At 27.4% G+C, this 14223-nt stretch overlaps 1 protein-coding gene across 1 annotated transcript; it reads right to left on the bottom strand.

The window, feature by feature from the left end:
• Positions 1-6896: 6896 nt before the first annotated feature.
• LOC107462945 (annexin-like protein RJ4) lies at positions 6897-10125 on the bottom strand. Its single transcript, XM_016081634.3, has 6 exons — positions 9960-10125; positions 9620-9765; positions 9133-9348; positions 8212-8424; positions 7723-7812; positions 6897-7316 (listed from the first exon to the last, which is right to left on the bottom strand). The coding sequence occupies exons 1-6, from the start codon at positions 10030-10032 to the stop codon at positions 7113-7115; spliced, it is 942 nt and encodes a 313-aa protein (XP_015937120.1). The 5' UTR covers positions 10033-10125; the 3' UTR covers positions 6897-7112.
• Positions 10126-14223: the final 4098 nt, after the last annotated feature.

The raw sequence follows: 14223 nt of genomic DNA, 5'->3' as shown, positions 1-14223 counted from the left end.
AAAGATTGGTACTCAAATTTTTGTCTCTATCTTCAAAATTTCAACATTTCAGTACCTCCAAAAAGTAGAGATATAGGGAACTGAAATTTTTAGAAACAGAGACTAAAACTTTAATAACATTTTATACCTAAATAAGCTCGTTTCAATTAATTAATTCCAATTTTATTTTTTGTATAAATTAAATTAGAACTTCATTTTTGTTTTAATTTCTATCTTCTACTTTGTATCAAAGAGAATACTGATATTTATTTCAGTTTCTGTTTCTAAATCTCAGTCTTTCAATTTTTGTCTCTGTACTAAATACTACTTTTAGGGTACATTTTAGACCGATTAGTTGTAAGATTTTTTTTAAAATAAATAATTTAAATATTTTATTTAAATAATAAATATAGGTAATTTCTAATTTGTAATATATTTACCCATCTTCATTTTACTTTTATATTTCGATTATAATGTAAACGAATTAATATTACTTATATTTTATTTACAAAATAAATAAAATATGTATATCTATAAATAACTTAAAAAATAAAAATTATATATTTTATTATTATTTAAATTAATTTTAATTAATTTATATTTTATTTATATTTTAAATTTTAAATTAATAATTTTATTTATTTGTACTGAATTCTTAGCAATAGAAGCTTTTAAATAATACAGAATAATGAGAATATAGACCGTTTAAAGATATCAAGAGAGATGGGCGGTTTTAATTAGAGAATATTTTTTTGTCTCTTTTTAATTAGGAGAATATAAGAGTAGAGAATTCCTCTCTCGACGTTCCTTATACTTTTTTTTAGAGTAAATACCCAGTTTTGTTTTTGTCTATTTTTACGAAAGATAAAGTGATTTTTGTCTAAAATAAAGAATACTTCAATTTTTAACTTTTTTTATTTTGGGACAATATGATTTTTTTGTTAAAAAAATTATTTAAATAAAAATAAAAATTAATTCTGTGAAAATTTTATTTATATTTTATGGGATTTTAAACTTCTACAAACTATTAATGAGTTTATTTTTAAAAATTTCTTCATTAATAGTAGTTAAGTGAAAAAAAATTATCGATAAAAATGATGCCACAAAAAAAAGTAACTGTAGTACAAATACTTTTTAAAAGAAAAAAATAACATCGAATAAAAAATGCAAAAAATAACTTTAATGTTGATAATATTAGTATTGGTGATAATGACGGTAGAGGAGATAATGATGATGATAAAACAATAAAAATAATAGAAGTAGGAGTGATAATAATGAGAATAAAGAAAGTAGTGGTAGTAGTGATAGTAATTGATTATATTATTGAAAATAATTTTGTGAAGGTTTAAAACCCTACAAAATACAAATATAACTCCTACAAAACTAATTTTTATTATTATTTAAATAATTTTTTTAACATAGAGAGATCATATTATCCCAAAATAAAAAAACTGAAAAGGAATAACTTTGTCTTTCGTAAAAATAATAAAAAGTATTAATATTATCAATAATCTAAACTTTTAGCATGTAATTATTACATAAAATGGTTGATAAAAGAGATTAAAATAGATATGTTTGATCAATTAGTACTCAAAAAATTAATAGAATAGTGGAAAGAAAATTGAAACGATTACGTTATCTCCCATTATCCAAGTGAGAGATAAGCGTTAATTCTTTCTCCGTTATTCCATCAATTTCTCTTAACAATTGATAAACAGTTATTTTTATTTTTCAAATTTAAATCAATCCAATTGAATCATAATTTAATTTAAAAATTTTTAAAATAGATATATTCGATCAAATTACTACTCAAAAAAAAGAGTAACTACAAAATTTTAGTTATTAAAAACTCATGTATGTGGTTTCAAATTTGCACGTGCCTTTTACTACATGTGTCGTGTTTCCATTATAAATAAAAAAAACTCTCGTTCTTAACAAAACCTAATTTTTTTAAATAAATATTTTATTTTAAAATTTATTAAAAGATGTAATAAATTTAAACTAAAAAATTATCCGAATATATTTATTTTTTGATAAAACTAAAATATAAAAGCGGTTGGAAATAAGGAATATGACCACAATCCAATCAATTATGTGTTAAATAATTTGTTATTATTATATTAAATATTAATATAATAAAATTCTTGATTAAATTTAGAAGTTTATAATTATGATAGTGATCATAATATTGAGAGATGAATCTTTTATAATTTAATCTAAATTATTCTTGGTCATGGAATTATTAAAAAGGACATTAATAATCTGAAAAGATCAATATATATATAATGGTCTTCATTGGATGAAGATTAATACATCTCATTTATTAAATTATATATATAGATGGTGCATATAGAGATATGACCATTGAACGGACTCACTTTGAGAATTCCTAATAGTTGTAATTACCGTATATTTGTCAATATGATATTCTAAAGATGAACATAGTAATAGAGTTTTCTTTGACCAGCGAATGTCAGAGTAATTAACAATGTATTTATTATACTTTGATTTCAGGCACCTAATACCCTAAGGTGCTTGTTGAATGCATATTGGGTATGATTTAAATACTTGTAGAATTAATAATTAGTCAATAAGGAATCCGTCAACTTTCGGTAAAGAGTTTGAACTCTATGATTATAATGACTGAGATGAATAAAACCTTGGCCAAGGAAATTGAATGAATGAATAAATGAGTTTCTTAAGTCATTCACAGTTCATTATAATAACAGTAACAAGTTAGAGTTTGACAATTAAACTATACTCTAAGGGTTAACCAAGAGCTGAAAAGATGGAAGAAATTCTACTTTGTTCCTCTCAGGTTCTTAATAAAAATATATTACTTCATACTATCGGGTCGTTGAGGAGTGTTGCTAGACGCCAACCTTGATTAGTAAATTTAGTATGATTAATTTACTACCCGCTTAGTATTAAACCTATGGGGTCACACACTAATGAGTGTTCTAATATTTGCTGTAGAATTATTTAATTATTAATTTGATTTGATCAAATAAATAATTATATTAATTCAAATGGAATATTATTGTATTCTTTGCTAGCACCAAGAATATAATAATAATATGAAAATTGAGAATATTAAATGAGTTTTGAGAATAATTAGTTATTCTGTTTCTGAATTTGAATTATAAATTTGGATGAGATCCAAATCGATTATGTTTTAAATTGTTATGATATGATTCATAAAATTTGAAGGATTCAAATTTAAAGTTTCAAGATATGATTTAAATTTGAATTGAGAATCAAATTTAAAATCAATAACAAATCTCATATTATATATATGTACGTCAAGAGTACAGAAAAGTGACGAGAATAACAAGAGTTTTATTCATTTACCTCTGCACATATAAGTGTATGTAAGCCTAATTCTTGGAAAAGAATTTTATGGTGTGCAAAAAGTTGCAAAGAGATTCTCAGTTTTGATCAGATATCCATTGGTCAAAGAGTTGACAGCAAAGGTTGGTCTCGGTGTGGATACACATAACGCCTTCGTACTATTGAAGGAGAAAAAGATTTTTACTAGCGTACTCAGATATTTAGATCTGATCTACTATATATTTATTATTAGAATAAAGTTTAAACACAAAATAAATCTTTAGGATTACCTTCTTTTCTTCCGCTGCGTGTTATGAACATATGGTAATATTTCAAAAGCTATGCTTATTTTAAAAGTGATGGAGTATAAAAAACACATGGTTAAGTATAATAGCTGGCTAGCTAGAACAAGATTATCTTTTTGAGTATTAATTGATCAAATATATTCATTTTAAAAAATTTTAAATTAAATTATGATCCAATTGAATTGATTTAAATTTAAAAAATAAAAATAACCGTTTGCCAATTATTGGAGAGATTGATGAGATAGTGGAGAGAGAATTGAAACGGGTATCTTTCATGTGGATAATGAGAGATAGCGTGAGAGATAACCGTTTCAATTCTCTTCCCACTATCCCATCAACTTTTTTGAGTACTAATTGATCAAACATATCTATTTTAATCTCTTTCACCAACCTTTTTATGTACTAATTGTATGCTAAAAGTTTGGATTATTGATAATATTAATATTTTTTATTATTTTCAATTTTTTTAAAAAAAATACAATGTATACGAGGGAGGTCGGAAGGGTAGGATATAGGTTGCTGGCACCCATGGATAATGGAATTTTCCGATTTTGGCTATTTCGACTTCAAGGGGACGAACATGTGCGACTCATGTTCGATATCTATGGGAGGATTATGGCGGATCAAGTGATGGAGCTTTTCGCCGAGGTTAGAGATGTTGGTCGTGGTGGTTCTGTACACTCGACCTATGTATAGGACGACCACCTCTCGCACCACTACCCATTCATGTCGCCATTCTAGTGGATGAGGCGAAGGAGGGCGACGAGAAGTCAGACGAAGAATATGTGCTAGATAGTGCTGACATTAATTCTTTCGAAGGGGGCAATTTGGAGGAGTTTGTACCAAAGACGTCCGCCCAAACTGTGGCGCGCCATGTCTTGCCTCCACCTCACCCAATACCGGCGCTATCGGTAGTACCAAGTCACTATCATAGTCTGGATCTAGACGTCATACATGAGAGGACTCCATTTTCTGACACGGGTGAAGAGGATTATAACCTAGACGGTGGGGGTAGAGTTTCGGGTCAACCATAGATTCAAATGCCGAGATGCAATGCTGCAGGGTGTGAAGAATCAAACGTTATAAATAATGAAACAGCTAGGAAACGATTTGCTGCATGCTATCATAAAAAGAACCCACCGAACCGAACAACATTTACTTGGTGAATCAAAATTACAAAAGCCACCGAAACGAACAAATCTCAAAACCCTAATTACACTATCCACTGAATTGAATGAAAATAACAACAAATTTAATTCCAAGGCCTAGTTATACTATAAAAATACATTCACAATAGTTTGATCTACTAAACGAAGCAAATCAATTCGGTAAACCTAAAATGCAACTAAGAGAAATGCGACATTGTAAAATTTTAAATGAACAGTAGTTTTCTCATACCTTTGGTAGTCTTTGTTGCAGTTTTTATTCGTTTCTGGTTGTTGCTTGCAAAATCTTCTCTCGATTTCTTTCCAATAGTAGTCTCTGCAGAGAACGTGATTGAAGTTTGAGTGATGTTGAGAAAGATTCGAAAAGAATGAGTCATTTCGTATATTGGTTTCGTGTTGAAGAAGATATAACGTTTTTTCACAATGAAGTGCGAATGAAAAAGGAAGAGTTTTGTTTGTCTCTGGCGCGTGTTTTCACTTGCCATTTAATGCGCCTGATTCTATTTGGGTTTGGGCCAACTTGGTTACATAATTATATGGATGTGTAGCAGCCCTGTATAATTTTTAACATTTCAAAATATCTTTGACATTCTATTAATTAAAATTTGTGCTTCTATAGGAAGTAGTTATTTTTGTCTCTTTACCTACATAAGATGTCATGCATTTTATTTTTCTTAATTTGTGGAGTAAATGGTTAAAATTAGTCTCTAAAAGATCATCTATTTTTTATTCTGTCACTTTCATTATTAATAGCGTCAGAGTTTGTTGATGCGGTACGTTACGCAACATTACAACACACACCTAGTAGTCCTAATTGACTATTAACATGATTAGTTTATGAAATTAAATCAAATCAATCCAAATTAAGAAATTTTAATGTTTCAAATTTTTTTCTCAATTAGATTTTGATTTAATCTAATTTCATAAGCTTATTATATTAATAATTGATTAAGACAGTGTTATCAGAACTGGACCGGCCAGGCCATGTCTGGCCGGTTCGATTAGTCGTTTGGATTGGATCCGCAATTAAACCGATCAACGGTGGTCAAACCCGTTGAAAACCGGCCGGACCCGCACGTCGCCGTACCATGGTAGAAGCTCCTGTCAAAATTACTCCAAAAATGAGGGATGCAGAATTCGAACCCAGGGAAGCTAGCAAACACGCCCCTCATCCTACCACTGCGCTAGCATGCATCTCAGTATAATGGATGACAAAAATTAAATATATCATAAACTATAACTGAATTTTTATGTTTTTTATCCTTTTAAATATGGATTCACATAGTAACAACACATAGTATATAAATATATTAATATATTGATATTGATTATGTTATGTTTTATTTTTTTTGTTCATTAAATTGAAAAAATATTTTATATTAGTGACTAATTTTAAATTTTTAACTATTTTTTATTTTTAATTATATAGGACCGAGTCAACCAGTTTAACCAGTGACCCACCGGTTGAACCAGTAACTTAGTGACCCAGTAATCTGACTAGTTCGATCACCGATTCGATTTTGACAACTATGAATTAAGATCCCTAGCCGTGTGTTGATGTGCCACTTGACGTACTACATTAATAAATTTTGACACCATCAATAAAAAAAGTAACAAAAAAACTAACATGATTACTTTAAAATCTTTAAAAAATAAATTTGATAAAAAAAATTTCAGACATGAATTTGGAAAAGTGTGTTTTTCTTTTTTAGAACTTGATTCTTGTATTTTTTATTTTAAAAAGTTATATTTTCGTTACAATTTTTTTATTTGTTTGTCATCCATAAACACATCATGGACTCTAAACTACAAGTTGAATGATTTAAATATTGGTATTTAAATTTTGAATTAAAATTTTGGTTCATCTAATATCAATATATCATTATTATTGATCTTTATATGTAACTATCAGCCCAAAAGAACTAGTCCTACAGGTACACAAAAAATTGAAGACTTATAAGCGCAAATAGAAACATAACGCTTTTTAGCATGTTCATCACGCACGTAATTAAATTTGTGTTAAAGTAATTTTTAAAATATTAGATTTTAAAATTAGTTATTTAATTTATGTAACAATACACAATTGCATATGAAAAAACTCTGACACTAGCATATATATATGAAAATAAAATTTATTATAATAATATCATATTCATAGTAAATATTAAAAGAAGAACATCCAAGTTCCAAAAGAAGACTGAAAATCAAAATCATACTCAACACTCAACAATGAAAACCAACACAAATTAAAAAGCCAATAGAACACTTGATGTCTTAGAAAAACTCATAATATATAATCCCAGTAACCAAATTCACAGAAAAAGCTATTTATTTATTCTTGTTTGCCCAAGAGAGTGAGGAGGAAGTGCTTGTAGTCCCCTGAGGTTTCCTTGGCCACAGCATGCTCAAGAAGAACACTGTTTCTTTTGTAATACACTTCTGAGATGATCTTCAAATCCTTCTCCGCCCTACTCACCACCACCCGAGTCAGTGCATCCTCGTCCGTTCCCACCTTCTTGATCGCGTTGCGCACCACCTTATACGATATCATCATAAGATTTTGTTGTAAATATTATGGTTTAGGATTTTACATAAAAATAAAAAAATACAAATACAAATCAAGTGCCCTCTAACATTTAACCAACTAGTAGATAAAATACAAACACAAATGCTGAATAGGATTTTTTGATGTTTTGTTTTTGGGTGCATCTTATATGCTATTGCTGATTTAACTATCTTATTGCACAAGGGAAAAAATTCACCAAAAAGTAGGGTAAAAGAAATTATAAAGAAAAAGGTGGGTTCCAAGAACATATACACAATTGTGCAAAAATTCAAACATTGATTTTGTCGCATTGAAGACACCAATAAAATTTTTCAATGACAAAAATAAAGAAATAAACGATGTTGGTGAAAACTAGTAGGTAGAGAGTTGGTTTTACCTTCTCATAGTACTTAACATGATCATTGATGCAACGAATGGCAGTGTACAAAGCCTTCTGAAACTCATCGGAAGCTTCATCCAACAGTTTCTGCATCCAAAATTCCAAATATTTACAAATAATAAGTTTAAAACATCGGAATATCCCTTTTCTTTTCCAAAAAGTAATATATTATAAAAAAAATAAAAGCTTTCAAAAAAATTATTCTGGTATTACTCATTAGATTATTCGGATAAATACTAAATATGATAAGACATATCAAATTAGTACTTAACCTACTATGTCAATATTTAATAGAATAAATTAACAAGAAGAATAAAAAATAATTAAACGTTCTAGATCAAAACAAGGGAATAAAAATAATAAGCATCTATCAAACTCAAAATTCATCTATTTTACAGCAAGCTAAAATCTTAAAAAAATATATCAAAGAAAATAAATAAAAGTATAAACTATAGAGAACATAAGAGGGTTAACATTTATGTATACCTTGGTGATGGAAGTGCCATGGGTCTCTCTGTAACGGTTGAAAGTAGCAATGAGTTGAGTCTTGCTCCTTGTGCTAAGGACTCTTATGGCTTCTTCTTGGCTACCTTTCTTCTCTTTCACAGCCTCATGAAGAATCTCAGCTTCAGATTGTGCCAGTTTTGCATTGATCTCATCACCAATGTATCTGTATGCAGTCACTAGCCCCAACAAAAGCTGCACAAAATCATCCCCAATAAAAATTCACATATCATCAACAGTTTAGGAGTGTTCATGAATCGGATCCAATCCATATATTTGTGGTGTTTATCTCAATTCGATCTGAAAATTACGGATATGAATCCGCCGATCTACACCCTAATAGGATTAGATTAGGGATTTTTTATAGGTATTCACATATTCGCAAAAATAAAAAAAATAAGCAAGTAAATATTTTTTTATGTTTTATTCCAACTAATAATTATGATACATGTTGTATTATTTTAATTTATTATTTAAAAAATATATGTTTAATATTATTTAAGAGTAAATATATTTAAAAGAATAGAAAAAAATTTTATTGATATTTTTAAAATAAAAATAAACTTTTAAAAATATTTTTGTATTTTGCAGATATATCCGATATTCATTCCGATCCGATCCACAAATATGCGGATTGGATCGGATCCAAACTTAGATCAAATTTTTTTCCATATTTAATCCGATCCGCGTTCATCCCTAAATACCATAACATATCATAAAATAAATATGTTTTTTTCTTAATAAAATTTAAGATATTTGATTTAGCTAAATACCTGTACGTACCAAAAATTAATCACTAAATGGTATGTATAAATTTGATAGCTGATTTTAGTATGATATAACATTATTATTTATTTATAAATTAACTATTAAATAATAAGATAAAATGAAAAAATGACTTGCCTGGCGAAGATGTCCGGAAGTATGCGCCGCAACATCTTCCTCCAAGGACCGCTTGTAACGGTTGAGGTAAGCGCGCCTCACCGCTAAAAGCTCCTCAGGGGACAGAACACATGAAATTTCCACAATGATATGGTAGTTCATGCCATTCCTAATGGCTACATTAGCCAAAACAGCATCGCGATCCGCAGGTTCTAGAATCCACCGATAAACAGCTTTCTGGTTTTTCAGTACCAATAGTAAACAACAGAATTAGTCACGGTTTTCAATAATTTTATTTTTCAATAGTTCAAACACTCACAAATATTCAAAAAATTAAGTGAGAAGGTTCAAATACAAGACCACAAAAGACACAAAATATTACCAAGACTAAAAAAAATCAAGTAAAATTTGTAATAAACAAATAGAATTAGTGAGAGTTTTCAGAATCATATAACATGATCATATTCTTTTATGGTGAATCATGGGACAAATTAATTAATAATGGTACCTCAAAGTCTCCTCTGATCTCCGATTCGAGGCGCTTAACAAGATCTTCATGGAAGATCTCTTCATAAGCTCTTCTGATTTGCTGCCTCTGATGAACATTTCTATGACCCAATATTGCTATCACGCTCCTTTCATCAGTACCCCATCCTACAATATAAGTTCATATATTTACTTAATTAATTCATTTCAAATTCCGGTCTAAATAGGACAATCAGATGACATAAACTATTCAATTCTCCAAAGTTTTAAAAGAAAATAATATAACAATAAAAAATGTACTAACAAGTTCAAAATAGAATCAATGCATATATAAGACTGAGAAACAAATGTAATTGTTCCACCTTGGAAAGCCTTGTTGAGAGATTCAGCATCTTCCTGGGGAGAGTGGTTGGGTGGAGCAATAAGGGTAGCCATGGTTTTGAATCAATGTATGTATAGTGTTTCTATGAACTATCACAGATGTTATGATGATGAAATTTTCGTTCAGAGATCATCTATTTATAATTCATAACGCCAATGCTTTGTACTTATCCTGTAATTTTTCTATTGCTAATTGGTAATTACCAATTAGAATATGGAATACAACTATTAAAAGTTTTTATTGAATAATAAATCAACCTTAAAGTTAGTTATAGATATAAAATATATATTAAAAATAAATTAAATAATAATACATAAAATTTAAAATATAATAATTTTTGGATTAATTGTCTTATTGAATAATGGAAAAATGAAATATGTCAAATTTTTTTTCTTTTTAAAATTGGATTTTGAAATCTATTTAATAAAAAATAGATTTTCAATTTAGAAAATAAAAATAAAAAAAATAATTTTCTTTTTTTCTAGATTTTAATAAAAAATAAATAAACAGAGAGAGAAAGAGAGAGGGGGACGGGTAGAATTTATTATTACATTAAATTTTCTTTCCTTTTCACTTTGAATTTTGACTCAACGGATACGAATTCTAAGCCAACTTTGGGTAATAATTAATAGCGGCATAACCTGTACTCAACTACAAATGGTCTATTCAGATTGGAGATCATTCACAAATCACTGTATCACTGCCACATACATGGATTAGTGAACGGTAGATTGATTTCATTATAAATTAATACCTTGATGATGATGATGATAGATGCTGTGTACCCACTAAAATTTTCGTAGTTAAATATAAATATGAGTATATGTCTAAAGTATTAAAATAATATTTGAAATTTTATATTTAAATTTTTTTTAAAATATATAAATAATTTTAAAAAAATTTAAAAATATCGCAAAAAAATAAAAAATATCATATTTTTATTAAAATAACTTTTGTATTTAACAAGTGATTTATACATTTAATCTAAAAATATTTTCCAAAATATTTGAGTAATTATTAGCAAAAAAAAAGGAAACACTTGGATGACTTTTTTCTCCCATTTTCTTAAAGAATTTGTAGTCGTTTCCAGAAAAATTTGAAAAAATTTCTTTAGTGTAAAATTATTAAATTTTAAAAATAAAAATGTTTTATTTTTCTAATTTGATATCTCAAGCCTTTTTAAAAATATATTTCATGTCTTTTACTTTTTGAGGATTATTTGTTTTTCATATTATTTTTATCAACGAGAGATAAATTTTGAATTCAATTTTAATAATTTATCCTAAAAATATAAAACTTTCAGTAATTAATGTTTTCAATTAAAAATAAAAGCTGCATATACAATTATATATAATTCTGTGCAGCTTTCTTTTCCATTGGTCTTTTTTTTTTTAATTTATTAAAAAGTTGATGTACTTGGATACACTTTTGTCTAAATTAAATTCTAAATAATTAATTTTTTAGTAAATGAAAATAATGAAATAAACTAGAAAAGAAAGAGTTAACATTAAAAAAAAAAAAAGAGGTTTTGATAATCTTTTCTCTTGTCCTCTTCTGCTCTTGAAACACACACACTATTGAGTATTAACTAACTAATAAAATTGTAGGAAAGTCCAACCTAGTGTAGAAATGATCATGCAAAATGATTTATGAAAAACGGAAAAATAAGTAGAAATTAGTCTCCGATCTTAACTAAAACGGTACAAAAATCATATCCTATTTATAACACAAATTTTATAATTTCAGAATATTTCCATAACTACTAGCTCGTAATAAAGTGTGAGACTACAGCCACATGTTGGATTAGGTACATTATTCTAATGTCAGAGTTTGTTCAACTAATTAATAATCATGTTACTGAAATTTCTGGAATCCTTGTAGGATATAATGTAAATTGAAGCCTAAGGTGGGTGGTTACTTTTGTCTCCCCTTAATTTTATTATTAATAAATATTTTTTGACCAACCAATTTGGGTTAATTGAACAATAATAAATTTTTAAATAATAAAAATATAATTTAAGATAAATTAGTTATTAATCTGTCAAATTAAAATATATGATAATAAAAAAAACAGCTTTTCGATCAACTTGTAAGCTGTAAGCAAATAAATTAGAAAACTTATGAAATAGTTTAAAAAACCACATAATATCCATTGTTTATATTATTATTTCAGATCACTAGAAATAGTTATTAATGACAAAGAAATTAAATTATCTGCATGAAATTTTGTGTTTTAATTTAATTTTCTAAAATTGTCATAGCTATAGAGATAATTAATTAATTATACAAAATTCTTCACCAAATTTGAGTTTTTGATCAAAACTTGTTTAAAAGATATTTTTTTGCTTGAAAATATATTAAAGAAAAGATAAATATGGGCATGATATGAAATTATTATATTAAGGAAACATATATATTTTGTTTCTTTTTTTATTTTCTTTTCTGGGATGAGTAACTGATGAAACATAATCTACTATCTGGACATTTATATCAAGTTGGGAGGTTTTCTATTTTGTAATTCAAATATTTTTTGTATATAAGTTATTTACACAAATAAGTCTGATCTATACAAGTTTTTTTAACTTAATTCACCTCATGCGCCATTATTTAACTAATTTTTCAATCAATGCGCGAATATATTACTGCATTTTTTTAAAGGATTTTGTTTTCTTTTCAAATTTTCTCAGCGTTTTTTATCTGCGTTCTCTTTTATTTCTGCATTTCTCTTTGTTCATTCTCTGTGTTTTCTTTTTTCGTTTTTTGCGATTTTTTCGTTCTCTACGTTTTTGAAATCAAGCTCTAAAATCAATTTTAAACAGTTATGTCATTATTGAAGATAATAAATTATTCAAGTTCAAATTGACAATTGAATCAAAACAAAGTGGATTAGTACTGTTTTAAATTTTAGCAGCAACGTTGGATGTGTAATGCTAGCTCTTTAGGATTTTCTCATTTTTAAAAATAAAAAAAGCAGATAATGCATTTTCATGTTTGAAGTGATAACAAAAAAGAAAATTAATGTATTTTATAACGTATTTTCATGTTATAACAAAATACGAAAATAATTCTTAATAAATACAGGATAAATGCCATTTTCTAACGTACCGTAGCTCTTCCCAATTCACGGAAAAGAAAATCGAAAAAAATACGTTATGACAACTTATGATAAATAGTAGTGGTAACAATTTATGAGAATCCAACGCGTTTGCACCACTATCGTTTTTGAAACGTTTTCAATTTATCGAAACATGCGTTACTGAAGTTATTTAATTAAAGATCAAACCAAGCTATATGAATAAACAGTTATTTTTTAATAGATGTTACAATATATATACACCACTTGGTCTTAAATCATATTGCATGCAAAAAATGCGTTAGAAAGCGTGTAGCATCATCACGGATGGCTAACCAACTTCATTGGTCTAATGGTTAGTTCATTAATTCGTTTGAGTATGTGTTGGAAGTTCAAATTCCGTCTTATACATATAGCAACTTATTACAGTAGAAAAAAAAAATCATAGATGGCTTGCTTGTGTCCCTCTAATATCTTTATGAAGTAGTATATATGGATATATAGAATGGCAAAAAACTGGAGGAATCCTAATATATTTTATAACGATAAAGATTTTGTGCATAAAGTACGTAAATAAGTCACATGGGAATGCATCTAGATTAAGGAACGAAATGCTTGTGAAAAGTTCATGCAGAGGAAAAGGGTTTCATACTTGATGGAACTTGTTGTATTGTAGTGTGAAGAATGTGAGTGCATATTATGAGTGCTGTAGTGAAGTGTAAAGAATGTGAGTAAAGTGCTGGCTGGATTATATTATGCTACAGACTTACATAAACTAAACCAAAGAATGATTTAATTTTGGGTAATGATATTTGAACACACGTTTCAGTTTGTCAATAAATAATATATTTTTTTCCACGCACTTTTCTCTTTACTGAAAATATTACAACGTATGCATGGCTTGGCTGGAAAGTGGTTTTATTTAATTTCACAAATCCAAAAAAATGTTTAAATATTATTTAATGACAATTACACTGATATCCTTTGGAAGTTAGAAGGTAAATTTCTTTTCTTATATATTATTGCATAATAAATCTAATGTGTTTACTACGATACGTTGATAAATTCATACGTATCGATACATTTAAAATATAGACAAATAATAATTAGTTATATGAAATTTATTTTCCATATCAGCATGTATTTTTTTAAAATATATATATATATATAT

The sequence above is a fragment of the Arachis duranensis genome, chromosome 8, assembly GCF_000817695.3.
Source record: "Arachis duranensis cultivar V14167 chromosome 8, aradu.V14167.gnm2.J7QH, whole genome shotgun sequence".
NCBI lineage: Eukaryota > Viridiplantae > Streptophyta > Magnoliopsida > Fabales > Fabaceae > Arachis > Arachis duranensis.
Note: the sequence above shows the minus strand (reverse complement) of the source record. Positions and strands in the feature narration are given on the sequence as shown.